The sequence below is a fragment of the Hemibagrus wyckioides genome, linkage group LG15 (assembly GCF_019097595.1).
Source record: "Hemibagrus wyckioides isolate EC202008001 linkage group LG15, SWU_Hwy_1.0, whole genome shotgun sequence".
Classification (NCBI taxonomy): Eukaryota; Metazoa; Chordata; class Actinopteri; order Siluriformes; family Bagridae; genus Hemibagrus; species Hemibagrus wyckioides.
The window spans coordinates 23,137,698-23,163,379 of record NC_080724.1 but is presented as its reverse complement, the minus strand read 5'-3'; the positions used below and the strand labels follow the sequence as shown (position 1 = coordinate 23,163,379).

The 25,682-nt window shown below is 40.6% G+C and overlaps 1 protein-coding gene across 5 annotated transcripts in view; it reads right to left on the bottom strand.

Annotated features, from left to right (window-relative positions):
* Nucleotides 1-25,682, bottom strand: part of iqsec1a (IQ motif and Sec7 domain ArfGEF 1a) — a 137,300-nt gene that overhangs the window by 86,084 nt on the left and 25,534 nt on the right. For 2 of the 5 annotated variants that reach the window (XM_058409155.1, XM_058409161.1), the window contains exon 3: nucleotides 21,624-21,722. In XM_058409155.1, the coding sequence (XP_058265138.1) occupies nucleotides 21,624-21,722 (99 nt within the window). Of the gene's footprint in view, nucleotides 1-5,261; nucleotides 5,716-7,346; nucleotides 7,946-16,713; nucleotides 16,870-21,623; nucleotides 21,723-25,682 lie in introns of those variants that run through there. The other 3 variants (XM_058409160.1, XM_058409158.1, XM_058409157.1) reach the window with 3 other exon arrangements.

Sequence of the window (25,682 nt, the reverse complement as noted above, 5' to 3'; positions counted from 1 at the left end):
CATACAGGAACTCTAATCACACTGTAACTCTAATCACACTGTAACTCTAATCATACAGGAACTCTAATCACACTGTAACTTTAATCACACTGTAACTCTAATCATACAGGAACTCTAATCATACAGGAACTCTAATCACACAGTAACTCTAATCATACAGGAACTCTAATCACACAGTAACTCTAATCACACTGTAACTCTAATCATACAGGAACTCTAATCACACAGTAACTCTAATCACACTGTAACTCTAATCATACAGGAACTCTAATCACACAGTAACTCTAATCATACAGTAACTCTAATCACACTGTAACTCTAATCATACAGTAACTCTAATCATACAGGAACTCTAATCACACAGTAACTCTAATCATACAGTAACTCTAATCACACTGTAACTCTAATCACACTGTAACTCTAATCACACAGTAACTCTAATCATACAGTAACTCTAATCACACAGTAACTCTAATCATACAGTAACTCTAATCACACTGTAACTCTAATCATACAGTAACTCTAATCATACAGGAACTCTAATCACACAGTAACTCTAATCATACAGTAACTCTAATCACACTGTAACTCTAATCACACTGTAACTCTAATCATACAGGAACTCTAATCATACAGGAACTCTAATCACACTGTAACTCTAATCACACTGTAACTCTAATCATACAGGAACTCTAATCATACAGGAACTCTAATCACACTGTAACTCTAATCATACAGGAACTCTAATCATACAGGAACTCTAATCACACTGTAACTCTAATCACACAGTAACTCTAATCACACTGTAACTCTAATCATACAGGAACTCTAATCACACTGTAACTCTAATCATACAGGAACTCTAATCATACAGGAACTCTAATCACACTGTAACTCTAATCATACAGTAACTCTAATCACACAGGAACTCTAATCACACTGTAACTTTAATCACACTGTAACTCTAATCATACAGGAACTCTAATCACACTGTAACTCTAATCATACAGTAACTCTAATCATACTGTAACTCTAATCATACAGGAACTCTAATCACACTGTAACTCTAATCACACTGTAACTCTAATCATACAGTAACTCTAATCACACTGTAACTCTAATCATACAGGAACTCTAATCATACAGTAACTCTAATCACACAGTAACTCTAATCACACTGTAACTCTAATCATACAGGAACTCTAATCACACTGTAACTCTAATCATACAGGAACTCTAATCACACAGTAACTCTAATCATACAGGAACTCTACTCATACTGTAACTCTAATCACACTGTAACTCTAATCACACTGTAACTCTAATCATACAGGAACTCTAATCATACAGGAACTCTAATCACACTGTAACTCTAATCACACAGTAACTCTAATCATACAGGAACTCTAATCACACAGGAACTCTAATCATACAGGAACTCTAATCACACAGGAACTCTAATCATACATGAACTCTAATCACACAGTAACTCTAATCATACAGTAACTCTAATCACACTGTAACTCTAATCATACAGTAACTCTAATCACACAGTAACTCTAATCACACTGTAACTCTAATCATACAGGAACTCTAATCACACTGTAACTCTAATCACACTGTAACTCTAATCATACAGGAACTCTAATCACACTGTAACTCTAATCATACAGGAACTCTAATCACACTGTAACTCTAATCACACAGGAACTCTAATCACACAGGAACTCTAATCACACAGTAACTCTAATCATACAGTAACTCTAATCACACTGTAACTCTAATCACACAGTAACTCTAATCATACAGGAACTCTAATCACACAGTAACTCTAATCACACTGTAACTCTAATCATCCAGGAACTCTAATCACACAGGAACTCTAATCACACTGTAACTCTAATCACACAGTAACTCTAATCATACAGGAACTCTAATCACACTGTAACTCTAATCACACTGTAACTCTAATCATACAGGAACTCTAATCACACTGTAACTTTAATCACACTGTAACTCTAATCATACAGGAACTCTAATCATACAGGAACTCTAATCACACAGTAACTCTAATCATACAGGAACTCTAATCACACAGTAACTCTAATCACACTGTAACTCTAATCATACAGGAACTCTAATCACACAGTAACTCTAATCATACAGTAACTCTAATCACACTGTAACTCTAATCATACAGGAACTCTAATCACACAGTAACTCTAATCATACAGTAACTCTAATCACACTGTAACTCTAATCATACAGTAACTCTAATCATACAGGAACTCTAATCACACAGTAACTCTAATCATACAGTAACTCTAATCACACTGTAACTCTAATCACACTGTAACTCTAATCACACTGTAACTCTAATCATACAGTAACTCTAATCACACTGTAACTCTAATCATACAGTAACTCTAATCACACTGTAACTCTAATCACACAGGAACTCTAATCACACTGTAACTCTAATCACACTGTAACTCTAATCATACAGTAACTCTAATCACACTGTAACTCTAATCATACAGTAACTCTAATCATACAGTAACTCTAATCACCTGTAACTCTAATCATACAGGAACTCTAATCACACAGTAACTCTAATCACACAGTAACTCTAATCATACAGTAACTCTAATCACACTGTAACTCTAATCATACTGTAACTCTAATCATACAGGAACTCTAATCACACTGTAACTCTAATCACACAGGAACTCTAATCATACAGTAACTCTAATCACACTGTAACTCTAATCATACTGTAACTCTAATCACACAGTAACTCTAATCATACAGGAACTCTAATCACACAGTAACTCTAATCATACAGGAACTCTAATCACACAGGAACTCTAATCACACAGTAACTCTAATCATACAGGAACTCTAATCACACTGTAACTCTAATCACACAGGAACTCTAATCATACAGTAACTCTAATCACACTGTAACTCTAATCATACTGTAACTCTAATCATACAGTAACTCTAATCATACAGGAACTCTAATCACACAGTAACTCTAATCACACAGTAACTCTAATCATACAGGAACTCTAATCACACAGGAACTCTAATCACACAGTAACTCTAATCATACAGGAACTCTAATCACACAGTAACTCTAATCACACAGTAACTCTAATCATACAGGAACTCTAATCACACAGTAACTCTACTCATACAGGAACTCTAATCACACTGTAACTCTAATCATACAGGAACTCTAATCACACTGTAACTCTAATCATACAGGAACTCTAATCACACAGTAACTCTAATCATACAGGAACTCTAATCACACAGGAACTCTAATCACACAGTAACTCTAATCATACAGGAACTCTAATCACACAGGAACTCTAATCACACAGTAACTCTAATCACACAGTAACTCTAATCATACAGGAACTCTAATCACACAGGAACTCTAATCACACAGGAACTCTAATCACTCATAGTTTCTGAATGAGTCACTAAAGAAACAAATGTATAACTTATTTGCTCTTACAAAACTCTATTTCCACAATTTTGAGGTATCCATGACGACCTCTCTCTCTCTCTCTTCCATGAGATTTTGTACAGGTTTTTGTAGTTCAGACCTTGATTCACGAGTCACTCCTCTCTCATTTAGTGAATCATTTGGTCCAGTGTGTGTAAGAGTGTGTGTTGGACTGTATATATAAAATAGCTTTAACACACACACACACTAAATAGAGTTAAATGATGAGACACCCATGCAAAGATATTGAGTATAAATGAATCATTTATAGTTTAAAAACATCTAAAATAGTAAAATCCATGAAGCTGCTTTTAACATGATTATAGAATAAAACTGAATTGAACAGAGTTAGTCTTTCATCTAACTCATTTGAATCTTTATATTAGACTTTAATGTGATTTTATCTAAAAAAAGGCACTTTACTTCCTGATTCCTGTTAGAACTAAAAAAAAATCTCTCTCACACACACACACACACACACACAGTGATATGACATATAACTCACCAAAAGTTGGCCTTGGAGTCAGATGGAGTCAGAGATGAAGTTTGATACCAAACACTCCACCACGTGTACACACATTCCCTTTAAAACTTCACACACGATGATGGAGGATGAACTCATAATAAAACCGTATAAAAAATAAAGTCCAATGCTCCACAAAGCTGAGCTGTTTTTTCCGAGCTCTGAATCTCTGAGGAGAACACTAAACCCCGGACACACACGGCGTAAATAAATTATTCTCTTTCCTGCGTCAGACCAGATCAGATCACACCGGGTTTCTGGAGCTCTCAGAGCCACAGCTGATCCTGCACGCTATGTGACGACTTAAACGAATGCATCAGATCCTCTAAAGCAGGACAGTGCAGGAGCACATGATGAAACAGAAAGAGTTACATCTCTGTAGTAAAGAACCGCTAGCAAAGCAACACATCATTAAAATTATAGATCACTCACTTATAAACAGCTCCTTAAAGAATAAAAAAGAGAATCATCTCTTACAATTACCACAAAATAATCATTCCATTACTGGGGTATTCCTTCCAAAAAAGGATGGAGAATAAGGGGTGGAGTTTATTTGATTGACACATCATCACCCTCATAATCTGACAAATGCAGCTGTCGGAAACCTCATGGAAAATCTCTCAACATCATCTGTACCGTGAGGCGTGGTGGTGGAGGCATCTGATTGACCTTTTCATCTTTTGTCTGTTACATACTGCACTGTGATTAGTCAGAAGGATTTTACATACTGCACTGTGATTAGTCAGAAGGATTTTACATACTGCACTCTGATTGGTCAGAAGGATTTTACATACTGCACTTTGGTCAGAAGGATTTTACATACTGCACTCTGATTGGTCAGAAGGATTTTACATACTGCACTCTGATTGGTCAGAAGGATTTTATATACTGCACTCTGATTGGTCAGAAAGATTTGGAGGTTTTCTGAAGTGTATGATGTGTGGAAGTCTCCAGTGTCAGCACTGTGTAACAGACAGAAGCTGGAGCTTTTCCAAATTTTTAGGTCACTTCTTTGCGGTTTCTACGGTAACACGACACGGTAGGACACTAGCGCTGTCACGAAGTGATACCGATTCAGAAATAAAACAACGTCATGATTAAGCTTTGCCTCTGATCTGGAGCATAACAACATGCTATAAAAAATATAAACACACAACAAAGACTAGTGAGAGTTTTAGCGCTGTAACGTGTTTCTGACACGCAGACGGCATGAGCTCCTACCTCATAGTCCTGACAGAGATGCAGTGCTTCCACATGCTGCTCCACACAGCAGTAACGTCGCTCGTCAGGACGCGAGACATTCTCCACGGAGGAGGGAAAAAACAAGACGATGTCTTCAAAAGGAGAAGATGTAAATCTGACACACAGGCAGCATTTCTGTGTGAACAAAGCTCCAGACTAAGAAACCGCTTCCTCTTTCTCTGCACTTTCCACAGATTTCATCATTGCTTCAGACAGAAAATGAAATTTTACTCTGCAGATGACTTCTTCCTCTTCGTCTTTCACCCAGGTTTAAATCCAGCTTTACTTTAAGGTAAAAGGACAACAAGAAAAGAAGAGATCTGAGATCTGATATTCCTTTTTCCACCCTTTTTTCCTCACACTGGCCCTCATGGAAACAACCTGCATGTTCCAACAACAACTGGAACCGGGCGCACATCCAAACACGCCCTCGTCTTCAGAGGAGGATCTGCACACCCAGCTCCAGATGTTCATGGGTTAAAATGAGGCCAGGGTTAAATTCAAGCTGAACACAAACACACAGAGAAACGAGGCACAGGCGTGTTGTTGGAGATCTCCAAGCGCAGGACAGCAGTTACGCTTACAGTGTCTAGGCCATTTCTCTGCAGCATATAATGAGACCTTTCAGACTTCACCCTGCCTCAAAACCCTGCTAAGATAAGATTCTACCTGGATTCTACCTCTCACAACCTGCTAAACGTTCAAGAACCTCCTTTATACACAGATGTTTTCATTTTAGTTTCACATTCAGAGAGTCCTGTGCTCTGATTGGTGGATTGATTAATTCTCTCTAACAGCAGCTCTGACTCTAGCGCAGCTTTATATTAATGCGCTCGCCTAATACACCGACACCTTATCGTTTCTATAGCAACAGCTCCTTCACAGGGGACGTGTCCAGCAGATTAACTGTGATTAAAGATAGAAGAATAAAGAGATGTTGGTGAGAGAAAGCTGAGAACGGGGAAAACATCCTCCGTAACTATTCCCAGATAAAGTGTGCTCTTAAAATAATATAAACTGCAATTGTAAATTGCAGTGTAAGAGGAATAAAGCCCTCGGGGACATGTTTTACTGTAACACCATGTCCACACAGGTGCTTTATTCCAACCATAAAACCTAAAACATGAAAAATATATATATAAAAAACACTTACAGTGGAGCTATATACATTTAACTATTCAGTCTAATTGCATCATAGACGTAAAAAATGACGAGGACAAACACCTTCCAACTGTGTGTGTGTGTGTGTGTGTGTGTGTGTGTGGACATGCTTTTACACCATTGTGTCTTTTCATGGCACTTAAATGAGGTGAATTAAAAGAGCAACGCGGTCCAGCAGCCCATTATCCCATTAATTGATCCCAGATAATCAGTGATGATTTCACTCAGGTGTTTTCGCTACTCTTCTGTATGGCATCCCACAGGGTTGTGTTTCAGGCCCACTGTACTTTCATGGCTGTTTCAAGTTGTACAAATTTACACCAGTTTGCATGACGTTATAAAAGAATACTGCGAAGACGTCCATATTTAATTCATTTTTATGCATTTAAATCTCTTTTTTTTTTAAGTAATTTTTACAGCTTTTTCTTTTCGACTTTGGAAATAGCGGACGTTAAATTTATCATTAAAATTTGTTAATTAAATTAACATGATTTGTCAAAACCTATATGAGATTAAAGAAAACATGACAGATTTTTCTTCTGTACTTTACTGATAATACAGAAAATATATAATAATGATATATAAAATATTATTTGTGTTTAAAAGTGCTTAAAATCCAAGACGACAGAAAGAGCCTAGAAAATCAATCTAAAAACACTAAATTAAGTGTAATAAAATTAATTTGGTAATAAAATTAGTTTAGTTTAGAAATAACACAATATAAATTAATGTAAAATATTGAAAAGAATAAAATCTGTGCAGTTCTAATGGATTGTAACTGAGAGCTTCACACAGAAGCCTGGTTTCCTGTAGGCTCTGGAGGTGAAGTCAGATGCAGAGGGTTAAATGAGTTTCAGTCCTGAAGTGAAGCTCTGCTCTAAAAATAAATTCAGCTTCGCTTACCTTTTAAAAAATCCACTCGGAGGCTGCAGACACAGAAACTGCCAATAATCCAAGCACAGAGCTTTGAACCGTGACATGGTCAGGAATCTGTCGTCTCAAGGTCAGGTGGTGAAATGAGAAATATCCTCCTCCATCATCATCATCATCATCATCATTATCTACACCCAAACACAGCCCATGAATCCATGGTACCCCTGAGAGCACGCCTAGCGGTTACGTCGAGTGCCTGCTGGACCGTGTGGCGCCTCTCTGAACAGCTCCATCCTGAAGACAATCCTCCTCAGTCAGCAGGGGCTGGAGAGCAGGTTCCTCTGAGCTGTGTGGTCAGAAACGGCTGCCACGTTTCCTGAGCCGTGTATCGTGGAATTCCGAGATGTATCTGCTCCTGGATTCATGGAAGAGCTTCATCCATTAGGTGTAGAAATATGAGCTGCACATGGGTGTGTGTGTGTGAGTGTTAGCCACTCCTGTCCCTCAGGTGGTGAACATCTACAGAAGGTCATCACCAGCATACAGGAGACCACCTCCTCCTCCTCCTCCTCCTCGTCACTCTGCAGTGGAGCGTCTCGTGGATTGTGAGTGATTCTCAGATCCTCTGCAGCCGAAAGCCCGGCTCTCAGACATGCCGAATTCCCGGTTGCCAGGCAACACCATCACTACTGAATTTGCAAATGATTTGCTGACAGCTGCTGATTGGCTGGCATGGTCAGAGAGGCGGGGCTTCCTGCATCTCCTGTACGATGATGTCATCGGTAATAGAGAAAGAGGTGTGGGATGATGTGCTGCATGTGAAATCTCTCCCTGTGCTGCTGTTTCGCTTTATAAGTGTTTACAGGTGCCTCAGAGAGTGTTTAGAAAGAGTGTACTACCTCAGAAATGTGAAGGAGAGTGAGTTTTGAGGATGGAGAGGATAAGGAGTGAGCTGAGGATGAAGAGGTTGGGGAGTGGGTTTTGAGAATGAAGAGGTTGGGGAGTGGGTTTTGAGGATGAAGATGAGGAGTGGGTTTTGAGGATGAAGAGGTTGGGGAGTAGGTTTTGAGGATGAAGAGGTTGGGGAGTGGGTTTTGAGGATGAAGATGAGGAGTGGGTTTTGAGGATGAAGATGAGGAGTGGGTTTTGAGGATGAAGATGAGGAGTGGGTTTTGAGGATGAAGATGAGGAGTGGGTTTTGAGGATGAAGAGGTTGGGGAGTGGGTTTTGAGGATGAAGAGGTTGGGGAGTGGGTTTTGAGGATGAAGATGAGGAGTGGGTTTTGAGGATGAAGAGGTTGGGGAGTGGGTTTTGAGGATGAAGATGAGGAGTGGGTTTTGAGGATGAAGAGGTTGGGGAGTGGGTTTTGAGGATGAAGATGAGGAGTGGGTTTTGAGGATGAAGATGAGGAGTGGGTTTTGAGGATGAAGAGGTTGGGGAGTGGGTTTTGAGGATGAAGAGGTTGGGGAGTGGGTTTTGAGGATGAAGATGAGGAGTGGGTTTTGAGGATGAAGATGAGGAGTGGGTTTTGAGGATGAAGAGGATCATCACCACAACCACAAACCTCTTACAGGAATCACAAATAACACAACAACACACACACACACTAAACACTTCAAGAATTTAACACTTTAAATATGTTTCAGTTTACCTTTATCATAAAAACACAAATGTTCCTGTCTGAAGATCCTCAGTATTCAGAGTTCAACCACAGTCTACTGCATTCACACACACACACACACACACGTTCTTCACGACCAGAAAGAAACCAGAGCTTCCACAGTTTCCAGTTAAATGTGGTTATAAATAAAGTAAAAAAACTGAAACAGATATTGTGTGTGTGTGTGTGTGTGAGAGACGTTTTACTTCTTCAAACAACTGAGTTAATGCACCTAGTAATGGACAACTACAGCTACAGATTTATGTAAGTGTGTGTCAGTTAGTGTTTGTAAAAAAATAATAATCATACAAATTAAATCGTCTAAATAATTTTTCAAGACACGCCCCTGCCTTCAAAATGAACTTAGGCCACGCCCCCTTCCTGCATCCATCCTGAGGAAGAAATCATTCAGCTTTACGTTTGGGTTTTTGTCAGATTTTTGGAGCTCAGAGAAATCACTTTACTGTACTGAAGTAAGAAGCTGAAGAACACAAGACTGACATCAGCGTGAAAACTTTCTAAAATCCACCAGCAGAAAGACGCTGATGATGTCATACTGATGAGGAAGACATTAAACAAAAGACACTAACGAACAGAAGGAATGTAAGTTAGTGGATCTTCAGCATGTAATCAGACACGGAGACTCACACCATCACGCAGAACTCAGTGAGATCTGATTGTGTTGGATTCCACAGCATGATGAGGAACAATCATGAAGAGCGCTAACTAACTCGCAAAGGGTCCTTGACTGGAAGATGGGGGTTCAAACCCCAGCACTGCCAAGCTGACACCTCTGGGCCCTTGAGCAAGGCCCCCAACCCACTCCTGTTCCAGGGGCGCTGTATCATGGCTGACCCTGCATTCTGACCCCAACCCCCAGGGATGGGATATGTGAAGAAAGAATTTCACTCTGCTATAATGTATATGTGACAAATAAAGACTACTTAACTTAAACTGGTTACGTGTTTGAGAGAAAAAACACATCAAAAGAAAAAAAAGTGTTAAAGACACAGCAGAGTGACCGCTCTAACCTGCTTACATCACTGCTGCATTATCATCAGCCTCACTGTCCCCTCTGGAGGACATCCGCAGAACACACTGCAGTGACCGGAGCTCTTTGTGCCCCCTACTGCCTCACTGCAGGAACTACACACACACACACACACACACAACCGTGCTGCTCAGGGCCTCGTTAAGCAAAGAGGAAAAAACGGGAATTGCTGTAAATATACATCTAAAATCAATCAATAAATCAATGAATTGATTAGATTGATATGTCAGGAAGTTCAATGAAACACGTTTCCTGTTTGAGTGTGAGAACATCCGAGGTGATGTCACGTCCCACTGATGTCGTCCTGTCACTTTATTCTCTCGATCAGATCAAAGGTTAAAAAAAAGAACACAGGAAGTGCCCGATGATAGAGGAAGTCCAGTATTCTGGCGATGGCGGCCTCTGGCCTCTGAGTGCCCCGCAGGCCAGACGGTCAGCGTGTATCATCGTCTGGTCAGAAGGTTTTATTAATAATTGTAATAATCATATACACTTCATTATAAATATAAAATTAATAATAATTATAATATATACAAAAATGTTTAACAATGATAAAGATTAAAAAATACTAAACAATGTGTAAAAAAATATTTTTTTAATTTGAATTTAATGACATCTCAGCCCTTCACTACAGAAAGACAGGAACATCAGATTCTTCTCTATATTTTTATTATTTTTATTCCTTCGTTCTGTTTTTTCCTCTCGATGTCTCGGCCTGTTGCGGTCATTAGCACCGAGTGATGAATCTGTTATCGTTATGAATAAATGAAAGATTTATAAGCGCAGTTTTCATTATCAGTCACACTGAAGTCATGCATCTGAAATTTCAAGATTTTTCTTCACCAGAACACTTCTATATAACTATTTCATCTGGAAAATCTCTGCAAATATAAATATCATGTTATTACATGTGCGTCTTTTTATATATATATTGACCAGGTATAACATTATGACCACCTGCCTAATATTGTGCCGGTCCCCCTGACAGTCCTGACCTGTCCTGCACTGTGTATTCTGACCCCTTTCTATCAGATCCAGCATTAACTTCTTCAGCAGTTTGATCAACAGTAGCTCGTCTGTTGGATCGGATCACACGGACCAGCCTTCACTCCCCACGTGCATCAGTGAGCCTTGACCGTCCATGACCCTGTCACCGGGTCACCACTGTTCCTTCCTTGGCCCACTTTTGATAGATACTGACCACTGCAGACTGGGAACACCCCACAAGAGCTGCAGTTTTGGAGATGCTCTGATCCAGTGGTCTAGACATCACAATTTGGCCCTTTTGGTCAAACTCGCTCAAATCCTTACACCTGTCCATTTTTCCTGCTTCTAACATCAACTTTTAGGACAAAATGTTCACTTGGTGTCTGATATATCCCCCCCACTAACAGGGGCCATGATGAGGAGATACTCAGTCTTATTCACTTCACCGGTCAGTGGTCAGAATGTTATTCCTGACCAGTGTATTTAGAGAGAGAACTGTTGGGAATTATTTGATGGATTATTTACCCAGAAATTAACATTTTATTTAATATTTAATTATATTTCCAATATAAAGCGAGAATTTACTTCTAATCCACATTAACTAAATACTACAGCACCTGTGTGTGTGTGTGTGTGCTGATATTCCTTGAAAACTCCTGTAACATTTCATTGCTGTCAAAAATGAAATTTTGAGGAAAAATGACACTTTCCACATTCCGAATAAAATAAACCACTGAATCTGAAAACTACAGTAGAGGTTCAGAGGACGATTCGGACACAAACACACGTGGACCATAACAGTTAGGCATGCAGACGGAAGATAAATCTGTCCGTAAAAGAGGAAGACGGACGAGTTGCGGTCCAGCCCGAGGTTCTGCTTTGCTTTTCTTTCTCTCCACTATCTGGACGGACTGCTGCTCCCAGAGGATGGACAGCAGAACCGGTGAAGATCGTTATCTTCCCTGCAGTACAGCGCACACACACACACACACACACACACAAAATGGCTGCTGAAGGGAATTAGGTACGGAAGATTGGATAAAGTCTGTAGTTCGGTGAGGATGTGATGATTAAGCAGCCAGAGCATGAGGAACAGAGCGTGATGTATGATAAAGCAAACAGGAAGTGTGTGTGATGTGACGTTCTTCTTCTTCACGCTGTGACCACGCTGCATCTGAGGCTCTGCTTGAACTCGTCAGTGTTCTCGCTGCTGAATACTCCTGCACAGCACCACATGAGCTTCTGATCTTTCTGGATAAATTATTCAGCACTTTTCTCGAGAGGAAATAAAAAAGTCTAACAGTCAGATTTTACTGAATTAATCGTTTCTGAGTGAAAGCGGAAAAAGCAGCATCGCAATTCGGTCTGTTATTGTTCAAAGAGGAAATGCACATGCATCTTAACGGGAAATGTGTTAGCAAATGTAGCTTTGATCCATTAAAAATGGTACTTTATATGTTTTATGCAATTTCAGGTGACCAAACAAACAAAAACACTGGACTGATGACCTCAAACAGCATGATTTCACTTGTCCCAGAAAACTGAAATGCTAATGTGGCTAATAATGAACGGGCATGCTAGTTAGAATGTAATCAAGCTAACTTTTGAAGATTAGCATGCAATCGTTTCTCTAATGTTTAGCCGCTTCACCATTGGTACGAGGTGTTTGTTGAGAGTTCAGCGATGCGAGCTGGCAGTTTAGCGATGGATCGAGCTAGGCTACATGTTGGGACTAGCGTGACGCTTACCTGCACTCTTTGAGAGCCGCAGGCATGGCTAGCTGCTTATTGTACGACGGAGCCGGACAGCAATACTGGTGCAAAGTATCTACAGACCTACGACACAAGGAGAAACACAGAGTCAGAAAGTCAACGAGAGTCAATGCCTGAGCGAGCATCAGATCAGACCAGCAGATTTTTTAGTTACAGCTATTATATTAAGATTGGACTGGTATTTCTCCTTGAGGTCATAGATCTTTATGACGCTATCTAACACACACACATACACACACACGTGACTTGCAGCCTCACAGAACTCCAACGAGCTCTCGTCCTGGACATGTCACACTTTCTGAAACTCTTCGGTACGTGTTAAAGCTCCTGAACTTGAAGATTCCTTGCTAAAGCTGCAGCAGGATGTCTTCTTATTGTCAGTGTCCTTCTGTAGGACTTCCAGGAGCTTTAATGACTTTACACCTCTTGGATCTGCTGGAGGTGGTGCTGTGTGGAGAACAGACAAGGCCTTTAACCCCTGAGCTGCTGCTTACAGTCACCTCGAGACGGTCATATGATGGGAGCCTCTGTTAAACACTCACACGTCTGTTTTTAGACACAAAGCCTTCAACAGAAAACAGATGGCTGGCTTTTTCATGGGTTATGCAATAAGAGGTGTGAAGACAGAAAACAAATCTATTAATAGAAAGAGAAGCGAGGAAACAGATTTCGAGATTCTCTTTATTTTATTAAATGTCTGTAATGCAGAGAAACTCGAGACGGTTTGCAAATGATAAAAAAAAACACGAGACAAGCGAGTCGAGGATACAGAAGAAAATAAAAAGGAAATGGAAAAGCAACTTCTGTGCAGTGAGAGAACTTCACGCCTGCCATCTCTCCTACTTCAGTTCAGAGAGACATGGTGACCTTCAGCCCTGAGAGCTCTCCATTCTCCACTCACGTCTCTCGGCTTTAAACACCATTTCACACCTTTTAGTCTGTTTAAACACCTTTACAACACCTTTACATCACCTTTACAACACCTTTACATCACCTTTACAACACCTTTACAACACCTTTACAACACCTTTACGACACCTTTACATCACCTTTACAACACCTTTACGACACCTTTACATCACCTTTACAACACCTTTACGACATCTTTACATCACCTTTACATCATGTTTACATCACCTTTACAGCACCTTTACATCATCTTTACATCACCTTTACGACACCTTTACATCACCTTTACATCATGTTTACATCACCTTTACAGCACCTTTACATCATCTTTACGACACCTTTACATCATGTTTACAACACCTTTACATCACCTTTATGACACCTTTACAACATCTTTACATCACCTTTACATCATGTTTACAACACCTTTACGACACCTTTACAACATGTTTACAGCACCTTTACAGCACCTTTACATCATGTTTACAACACCTTTACAACATCTTTACATCACCTTTACATCACCTTTACAACACCTTTACATCACCTTTACAACACCTTTACAACACCTTTACGACACCTTTACGACACCTTTACGACACCTTTACATCACCTTTACGACACCTTTACGACACCTTTACATCACCTTTACATCATGTTTACATCACCTTTACAGCACCTTTACATCATCTTTACATCACCTTTACGACACCTTTACATCACCTTTACATCATGTTTACATCACCTTTACAGCACCTTTACATCATCTTTACGACACCTTTACGACACCTTTACATCATGTTTACAACACCTTTACATCACCTTTATGACACCTTTACAACATCTTTACATCACCTTTACATCATGTTTACAACACCTTTACGACACCTTTACAACATGTTTACAGCACCTTTACATCATGTTTACAACACCTTTACATCACCTTTATGACACCTTTACAACATCTTTACATCACCTTTACATCATGTTTACAACACCTTTACAACACCTTTACGACACCTTTACAACATGTTTACAGCACCTTTACATCATCTTTACATCACCTTTACAACATCTTTACATCACCTTTACAACATCTTTACGACACCTTTACAACATGTTTACAGCACCTTTACAGCACCTTTACATCATGTTTACAACACCTTTACGACACCTTTACAACATGTTTACAGCACCTTTACAGCACCTTTACATCATGTTTACAACACCTTTACAACATCTTTACATCACCTTTACAACATCTTTACATCACCTTTACATCATCTTTACGACACCTTTACGACACCTTTACAACATGTTTACAGCACCTTTACAACACCTTTACATCACCTTTACAACACCTTTGTTGATTTTTTGCACAGAACTCTACCAAAAACACACTGCGGCTGAAAAACACATAGCATGTTTGATTCACTTCCTGCAGTCGATTGTCAGACGCTGTTCTGACCCAACTAAAGAACCACACTGAGGAAGTTCACATCTGAGTTCTGTTCAAACTGAAGTCTACTTTGTTTTTGCCAAGAGCATGGAGAGTGTTCGCTCTAAAACACCTGATTACACAGCACTCCTGTACCTGACAGTACATGAGTGTAAAAGACAGTACAAGAGAGTACCTGAGAGTACCTGAGAGTACATGAGCGTACCTGAGAGTACATGAGAGTACAAAAGCGTATCTGAGAGTACCTGAGAGTACCTGAGAGTACATGAGAGTACCTGAGAGTACATGAGAGTACCTGAGAGTACAAAAGCGTACCTGAGAGTACATGAGCGTACCTGAGAGTACATGAGAGTACAAAAGCGTATCTGAGAGTACATGAGAGTACCTGAGAGTACAAAAGCGTACCTGAGAGTACATGAGAGTACCTGAGAGTAGATGAGAGTACATGAGAGTACCTGAGAGTACATGAGCGTACATTAGCATACAAGAGAGTACATGAGAGTACCTGAGAGTACATGAGCGTACATTAGCATACATGAGAGTACCTGAGAGTACCTGAGAGTACATGAGCGTACCTGAGAGTAGATGAGAGTACCTGAGAGTACAAAAGCGTACCTGAGAGTACATGAGAGTACCTGAGAGTAGATGAGAGTACATGAGCATAACTGAGAGTACATGAACGTACATGAGAGTACATGAGTGTACCTGAGAGTACATGAGAGTACCTGAGAGTACCTGAGAGTACATGAGAGTACATGAGAGTACCTGAGAGTACCTGAGAGTACATGAGAGTACCTGAGAGTACATGAGAGTACATGAGAGTACCTGAGAGTACATGAGAGTACCTGAGAGTACATGAGAGTACCTGAGAGTACCTGAGAGTACCTGAGAGTACATGAGAGTACCTGAGAGTACATGAGAGTACCTGAGAGTACATGAGAGTACCTGAGAGTAACTGAGAGTACATGAGAGTACCTGAGAGTACATGAGAGTACATGAGAGTACCTGAGAGTACATGAGAGTACCTGAGAGTACATGAGAGTACCTGAGAGTACATGAGAGTACCTGAGAGTACATGAGAGTACATGAGAGTACCTGAGAGTACCTGAGAGTACATGAGAGTACCTGAGAGTACATGAGAGTACATGAGTGTACATGAGAGTACCTGAGAGTACATGAGAGTACATGAGAGTACCTGAGAGTACCTGAGAGTACATGAGAGTACCTGAGAGTACCTGAGAGTACATGAGAGTACATGAGCGTACCTGAGAGTACAAAAGTTTGTGTTTTACAAACTAACACCACTGTACAAACCAGTTAGCCTGAAATATTGCGATGTACTGTGTCACAAAAACATCACACACACACACTGCTCACATGACAACCTCCCTGCAGAATATTCTTGTTTACACACAGGTGACTGGACTTGCTCACAAAACACAAGCCTAACAATGGGCATCTGCATGAAAGGCATGACTCAGTAGGTCAATCTCTCTCTCTCTCTCTCACACACACACACTGCTTTTATCCCAACAAGGTCATCAGAAAGGAGTACTCACATTTTGGAGAGTCGATACGCCATGACAGGTCAGCAGGACAGAGATCAGCTACTCTCACTGTGTGTGTGTGTGTGTGTGTGTGTGTGTGTGTGGTCTGGAGTGATAGAGCAGGGACAGGGCAGCAGGAGGATGGAGTGTGAAGCTGCGGTCTGTTGTTTCATTCAGACTCATCAGCAGCCGTGATGCAACGCTCGCATCACACATCCACACCGGAGCATACCAACTGTGACTTGAGATGGGGGAGGGGTGTTAGAGAGAGAGAGAGAGAGAGAGAGAGAGAGAGAGAGAGCTTTGTTTTTCAATATTTTTTAAAATATTTATTATTTTACTCATTTCTACTAAATTGTAAATTTAACATAAACTGAAATTTCTTTCATTTTATTTGATTTTTTTTATTTAAGAAAAGTTTCATTTTCACGGAGAATTTCAGTATTTTTTTCATTCAGTAATTTTCATATATTTTTTGACCCTTTCAATTAAAAAATAAATTAAAAAAGATAAAGTTCTTCACAAATTCTTGTTCATTCACTATTTTTCTTAAAACACTCACTCGTTTTTGTGTCCTGTTTGTAACAGAGCTGATGCTACATAAACACCACTCTGCTACATAAACACCCCCCCCTGCTCAGAGTGGTACAGTCCAGAGCCACAGTACTTAATTGGCTCCTTGGTCTCCATGGAAACAGGAGGAGAGGCTCGACCTTAGCTGCTCAGAGATGCTGAGTGAGCCAAAAGCAAAGTGTCCAGATAAAAGCCATCACACACACACACACACAAACAGCAGAGAGCAGCCCTTACAATCCCATAATGCACTGCAGTGAGGAAGATAATCAGCATGCTCATGTGTTTGAAGTGTCCAGCGTTAACAGCTGACATGTCAGATTAGCTCAGGCTCTGTCCTGAATTCTTTAAAAAAAAAAAAGGAAATTGCTGGATTGAAAACAAAACATGAAAATTTTAAATACACTTCCATTTCAAAATATAATAATTAAATGTAAAAATAACTAATTTACAGATGGAAGATGAAAACGAAATGCCCATTGTTATAAAATCGCTATACAATCAAACTTCTTCAGGCTTTTCCCTTCAGGGGTCTCCACAGTGAATCATCTCTCTCCACCTATCCCTATCTTCTGCATCCTCAACACTTACACCCACTAGCTTCATATCCTCATTTATTACATCCATATACCTCCACTTTGGCCTTCCTCTATATGCCTCTGCTATACGATCAAAATGTCACTGAATTATCACGAAAAATATTTTCTTAATTAAGTTTATGATGTCGCAACACATTTTCCTCAGACTTCAGGACATTATAAGAATTCCATTGTAATATTTTTACTAAATAATAACTCTCTGAGTGACAAGTAGTGATGGTAAGTTCGGGTCATTTTACTGACTCGGATCATTGAATCAGAATCAGTTTACTGAGTCGGATCTTCGAATCTGAATCATTTTTTATTGATTCGGTTCTTTAAATCTCGTTCAGCAAAATAAACTTATCTTTTCCGAGTCATTTTGTTCATTTCAGCAGAATATAATTACAGTGTTAATGACGTGTTAATAGCCAGTTAACTCGACACATCTACTTACACAAACACTGATCACATTTAGAATAAAAACAAAACTATGAATCACCCAAGGCCAACACGAGACGGATCGGAACAAGAACAGAGCCAGGAAGTGGTCACGTGATGACCGAACAAACGACTCGGACCCGAAGACTCTGGAAATGAACGAATCATGTTTCCCGTACAGAACCGATAGGGTGTTGCGCATGCGCAGTCAATACAAAATGAATCGCTTTCTGAGATGACTCGTTCCTGAGTCACATTAAAGATTCGTTCAAAATGAAATGAAAGCGACACATCACTAGTGACAGTGCTGGTGAAATTCAGGAATTGTGTACTTTGGAACTAAAAATGCTTTTAAAAAAATAATAAATACTTTTGTCAGATGGGGCAGCACGGTGGCTTAGTGGTCAGCACTGTTGCCTCACAGCAAGAAGGTCCTGGGTTGGAATCCTGGGTTCGAACAGGCAGGGGCCTTTCTGTGTGGAGTTTGCATGTTCTCCCCGTGCCTGCGTGGGTTTACTCCGGTTTGCTCCCACAGTCCAAAAACATGTACATTAGGCTGATTGGTAATTCTAAATTGCTCATAGGAGTGAGTGTGAGTGTGTGGTTGTCTGTCTGTGTATGTGTTTCCTTGCCTTTCACCCAATGTGTGCTGTGATAGGCTCCAGCAGATCCCCGTGACCCTGATTAGGGATAAAGCGGGTATAGAGGATGGATGGAGACTTTCGTCAGGTGTTGAATTCTTTTGATTCTCTAGATAAATCACACCGGTGTTTACTGCAGTTTTCATTACACCGATTCTCTCTCACACACACATCGCTGTAACAAAAACACAATTCAGCAGTACTCCCACTTTTATACACAGTCCTTCGGGTTATTTTTACACCGCCGGTGACGTCATCAGCCAGCCTGCTGGCGAGGAGCTCGAGGAGACTTAAATCAGGGGTGTCCAGTCTTATCCACAAAGGGCCAGTGTGGGTGCAGGTTTTCATACCAATCAAGCAGGAGTCACACCTGATTCCACCTTTTTAATCAGTTGATCTTGTCTTTCAGTAGACTCAGGTGAGGCTTCTGCACCCACACTGGCCCTTTCTGGACAAGATTGGACAACCCTGACTTAAATGAAATCCACCTCAAAAACATAAAATATAAAATACTAAAGAACTATTGCACCTAGAACACTTCAACACACATATATTTTAAAACATTTGCAAAATGTACGTGTTGTGTTGTAGTTTTGCTCGTTATCGTTTTGTAGTTTAAAATAACCGCCGGTCTTGTGTCTCTTGTCCGCCATGTTTGTTTTGGGAGTACGGAAGCTGCACAGGATCAAACTCCACTGGTTCTATTTAAAAATGAGATTTGCTGGAAAGTACAAATTTACATGCTTTTGTATAAATATAGTTATGGATGATGAACGTGATTCAGTTACTTAGTACCTATCATTACTAATAATGTTAGTTAATATGAATATTTACTGTATTCATATTTATATAATTTCTGATGTCGTAGGAATCTGGGGCGAGGCTTCGGGTAGATAAAGCGTGTGTTATTCCTTGATTTTATTTGTTCTGTGCAAATTGTGCTTTTGACCGCAAAAATGATCTTAAACATCACCTAGGCCAGCAGTTATGACCCGGGTGACGTATGATGTAGCACAGTGGGCGGAGTTTCAGCTGTAAGAAATGTGTAATTAGATATAAATGTGTTGTGTTACTCTCTCTGTGTGTGTGTGTGTGTGTGTGTGTGTGTGTGTGAGAGAGAGAGAGAGACCTGTGCATTAATGCAGCTGCTCCAATAACACCATAAAGACTGATCCATTGATCCTGACTGGAAAGAGTCCAAAGCACTTACGGGAAAATCTGTGTGTGTGTGTGTGTGTGTGTGTGTGTGAAGAAAGTTATTTAGCACACGAGACAGATAAAAAACATATAAATGTAGTTTATAGTCTGATTAAATCTTCTTCATTCCACCGTCACTGTGTCCTTTACCAACGAATCGACTTCCGAGTCGGTTCTTCGATTCGGTTTAGTCATTTCTTTGAATCAATTATTTAAATCAACCACCCCCTCCTCTCGCCCCCCCCCCAATCTTTCTCTCTCTTTCTATAATACAGAGCAGTGTTAATAAAATAGCAGTGTGTGTGTGTCTGCGAGAAACTCGACATTCATTATCAACAATCTGTAGTGTAACTTAATGTACCCCAAACACACACACACACACACACACACACACTCACACTAACTCCAATGTTCATCAGCACTGTATAGAGGTTTGATGACTTTATGGAGGTTTGTGTGTGTGTGTGTGAGTGTTAAGGGCTCTAACATGCGGAGCTGGTATGATTTAATCTCTAATTCATTTGCTTGTTTGTTTGCTGATTAACCACTAAAAAAACAAAACAAACAAAACAGAATCAACAAAAAAGATGGGATTAGTAGAAGAGTCCAGCAGGGGGCAGTGTGTTCGGACTTATATCCATCTCTCTCTCTCTGCGTGTATGTCTCTCTCTGTCTGTCTCTCTCTGTCTCTGTCTCTGTCTCTATCTATCTATCTATCTATCTATCTATCTATCTATCTATCTATCTATCTATCTATCTATAACACTGTGAGCACTGACCGGTGAAGTGAATAAGACTGGTGATCTCCTCATCATGGCACCTGTTAGTGGGTGGGATATATCAGGCAGCAAGTCAACATTTTGTCCTCAAAGTTGATGTTAGAAGCAGGAAAAATGGACAAGTGTAAGGATTTGAGTGAGTTTGACCAAAAGGGCCAAATTGTGATGGCTAGACCACTGGATCAGAGCATCTCCAAAACTGCAGCTCTTGTGGGGTGTTCCCGGTCTGCAGTGGTCAGTATCTATCAAAAGTATCCTTTAAGCCCATGGAGGTTTCCACCTCACAACTTACAGGACTTAAAGGATCTGCTGCTAACGTCTTGGTGATCCAGATACCACAGCACACCTTCAGGGATCTAGTGGAGTCCATGCCTTGATGGGTCAGGGCTGTATTTTGGCAGCAAAAGGAGGACCAAGACAATATTAGGTAGGTGGTCATAATGTTATGGCTGATCAGTGTATAATTGTAAATATGACACTGAAAGAGTCAGAGCCTCACCACACATCACTTAAGGAACAGTGAGCAAGGGCGAGGATCCCCCCAGGCTCAAACATCTAATAACATTTGAACATCTCAGAAGAACCCGAGTGAAGCGGTCAGCAGGAAAGGATGAAGTCAGAGACTCAGCACAGAGGAAATATTTTAAAACAACACCACCGAACACCATCACACCTGAGGGAAGAGCAGAGAGAACAGCAGCTGATGTACAAACCTGAAGGAAGTGGATTTCCTCTGACCACACGGAAATGTTCTCCTGCTTAACGATGATACGCTGCTGCTGGACATTTCCACAGGAAGTGAGGAATGTCTCCTACAGAGCACAAGATGGAAAAAAAACACAAAATACACTCGTTAGAGATTGTCAAGTCAGCGTGTTTTTTTTATCTGAACTGATATGCAGATATCACAAATATGTGAAATATGTCATTAAAAATAAATCATACATCATCATGGACACTTTACACCTCATCACATGGTCCAGTCTTGGCTTTGTAGGCAAGGGTCAGTGTTTTAAATCTGATACAGGTCCAGGAAGCCAGTGGAGGAGCAGCAGCAAGGGGGAGGGGGGTTAAGATCATTTGCAGTGGACAAATTGTGTTCAGAGGTTGACCTGCCCAGTAGAGCGCTGCAGTAGTCTAGTCTTGAAATGACCAGAGACTGAACAAACACCTGAGCAGCCTGTGTGGATAAAAACATCTGAAACCTTCTGTGTGGCGTAAGTAACATGGGAGGAAACGGGCAGCTGATTGTCCATGGTTACCCCGAGGCTGTGTGCAGTGGACGAAGGGGAGGTCAGGGAGATGTTGTGACATATGAAGCATCAGTGATGACATACGTGGTGTACCAGTCCTCACTGATATATCAGACCTCAAAATATTCTCATAAGTTCATCTTATATCATTACAAATATATCTTACATCACTGTTTTATAACACGTCGCCACGGAAACATCATTACGTCATCACTTACACATTACACGTCATCATGGCTGCAACATTACGTGATTTGTAACACGCAGACGTCTCACCCCAGTGCATGCTGGGATACGGCTGTACATGTCAGTGACATGAAGGAGGCAGAAGGGCAGGAGGTAAATGAGACAGAATAAAGTCACTGCATTACCACCAGCGCCAACACCTATAAATACCCATAATGCACTTCTTCCAGGAGTGTAAAAGTTTCATCACCACATCAGGGTAAGTTATGACCCAATTTCACTGTCCATCAGAGAACAGACAGGAAGTGAACGATGTGGCTAATGGATGAAAAGAAACCACCATCAAGCAGAGAGAGAGAGAGAGAGAGAGAGAGAGAGGGAAGAGAGAGAGAGGAGGGACAGAGAGAGAGATTTTGATTTTTAAAAATACGTTTATTTATTCATTGTGCAAACAATTTCCAGAAAATCCAAAAAACACACCATATTAATAAATAGCATTATTACTTATAAGCACTAAAAAAGCATTTAAAAATGTGTAAAAATGATTTTTCCTTCATTAACGGAGCACAAAGCATGATTTTTACACCATCTCATCTCAAAGGCAGCGAGATCATCCATTCTGCTTTTACATTTTCATTTATTCTGAGCACACTGAGCCAGGGCGTATCAACCTTCTTGTTTTAAACCTTCCTGTTAAAAAACATCACACAAGCTTTGCACAACACTTTTCTGGGTTTGGGGTAGCCGTCCCGCTGCAGTGATCCGTTAGCAGAGTTCTTTCCTCAGCTGTTAGAATGTCTTTCCATTTCAGCAGCAGCTGAGCAACTGCTCATGTGGACCTGAGGTTCAGGTGTGCAGCTACCCCCTCTGTATTCCTGAAATCTGCTCCCACATGGTCAACTAGGTGCCCCAAAGTTATTGTCCTTGATCCCTGTAGTGTCCTGTTAAGTCCAGGAAAGAAACGGGAGCTGTTGGAGATATCGAACCGCGCTCTGTGAATTAGCGGTTCATCTAGAAGCCAGTGAAGAGAGTGAATTCTGTTGGTCCTCTGCAGTGTGAAGAAGTTCCTGACTTTAAAGAGACTTTTGTAGAAGCCTGGTAACTCGCTGGTGTCCAGCATTGCAGGGTCCATAAAGAAGAGACTCCTGTCCATCTGCAGTCCCTCAGCGTGGTGCAGTAAGGTGCATGAAGTCGCCTGCCAGCTGGAAAGCTCTGTGCCGTTGAGGAGTGTCTGTATGAACAGCAGCCGGAAAGCCGCCGTCCTGCTTTGCAGATATACCAGTCCTTGCCCACCCTCTTCCTTGGGTAGGTACAGCACACCCTGGGGCACCCAGTGCAGCTTGTCCCAGAAGTTCACTAACACAGCTTGTATTTCAGCCAGCAGACGTGGAGGAGGATCTACACAGGCCAACTTGTGCCAAAAGCTAGAGGCTATTAGATTATTAGAGACTAGTGTACGCCCTCTATATGACATTTCTGGTGTTATCCATTTCCATTTGTCTAGTCTACCTTTAACCTTATCTATAGCCCCCTCCCAATTCTTCTGCATAATGGCCTCATCTCCTAAAAATACACCCAAGTACTTAAAACCATCTCGTCTCCAGGTCAGACCATCAGGAAGGTTTGGCTTTCTATCTGTCCATTTTCCACACAACAATGCATCGCTTTTGTTCCAATTCACCTTTGCAGAAGACAATACATTAAAATCATCAAACAACTTCATTAAAACTTGCACATCACTTTGTCATCTTATTAAAACTGTCACATCACCAGCATAGGCAGATAGATGGATTGGGTTCTGGTGATATGGTAGGTGAAGGCCATGTAAACTTTCCCTTAACCTTGATTTTGTTTATAAAATCGTGGCAAAAGCCAAAGGCTTCTAAAGTTTTCCACAGGTGTAAGTGTTCAACTCTATCAAACGCCTTTTCTTGATCTAATGAGATCAGCCCAATGTCATAATTCAGCAGCTTAGAGACCTCAATAACATCCTGAATGTGGGACACATTGTCAAAAATGTACCTATTAGGGACACAGTAGGTCTGGTCCGGATGAACAATGAATAATGCGGTCCATTACTTTTTTCAACCTGTTAGTTAGCACCTTTGAGAGCAGTTTATAATCAGTACAGAGGAACGAAACCGGACGCCAGTTTTTAATGTCGGTAAGGTCACCGTTTTTTGGTAAAAGAGTGAGAAATGCCCTGCGACAACTCAAAGGTAATTTTCCTTCAGTCTGACTATCATTAAGGACCTGAAGCAGATCCTCTCCTAGTATTTCCCAGAAGCACTTATAGAATTCAGTTGGAAGGCCATCAAGCCCTGGCGCCTTCCCTACCTCCATATCTAGAAGAGCTCTGTGCAGTTCCTCTAAGCTCAGTACACCTGAGAGTTCTACATTAGCTCCTTCAGATACCTGGGGTAAGTTGTTGTAGAAGACACTGTCCTGACTGTGTCCTGGCCCGAGTTCGCTTCTGTACAGCTGTTCATAAAAACACACTGCTCTCTTTCTTATATCTTTAGGGTTTAGTAACAGATCCCCAGCCTCAGAACGTAGGGCATGGATTAATCTTTTTTTGTCCGTTTTTTTTCTTTAGACTGAAGAAAAGCTTAGATGGTGCATCCATCTGATCTACATTCTGGAACCTGGACCGGACCAGAGCCCTCTGTGCCTTCACCCCTAGAATTTCAGCCAATTGAGTCTTTCTCTTAGAGAGAAGCTCCATGTACTTTTGGTCTTGTGTGGATTCTGTTAGTTCTTGCAGTTTAATTATATCGGACTCTGAGGCTTTCAAGGACTTGGTTAGTTCTTTAGAGCTGTTGAGAGCATACTGTTGACAAAACTGTTGAATCTGCACTTTACCAAAATCCCACCACCTCTGTACAGACTGAAAAGGCTCTAAAATCATCCCAAAACAGTTTAAAAGTTTCTCTAAAATCATTATTACTCAATAAAACAGTGTTTAAGTGCCAATAATCACTTTGAGGCTTGATGGAGCTTAAAATGATGCACAAGACCATGCTGTGATCAGAGAAACTAACCGTTACAGCTTTTCAAAACACCAGGATGGTGTCTAAAAACATAAAACCTGTCTAATCTCGCCAGAGATAAAACATTATCATGTGTGTGTGTCCATGTGTACTGTCTTTGATTATCATGTAGAGACCTCCAAACATCACCTAGTTCATGTGTGTTAATGACTTTGATGAGGCGATTACGTGAGGGTAAGTGAGGTTCTCCATGATTTCTGTCTAGGTGTTGTTCTGTACAGTTAAAATCCCCTCCCAGAAATAAAAATTAATCAGTGGAGCAGCTCTGCAGAGTAAGATTTAA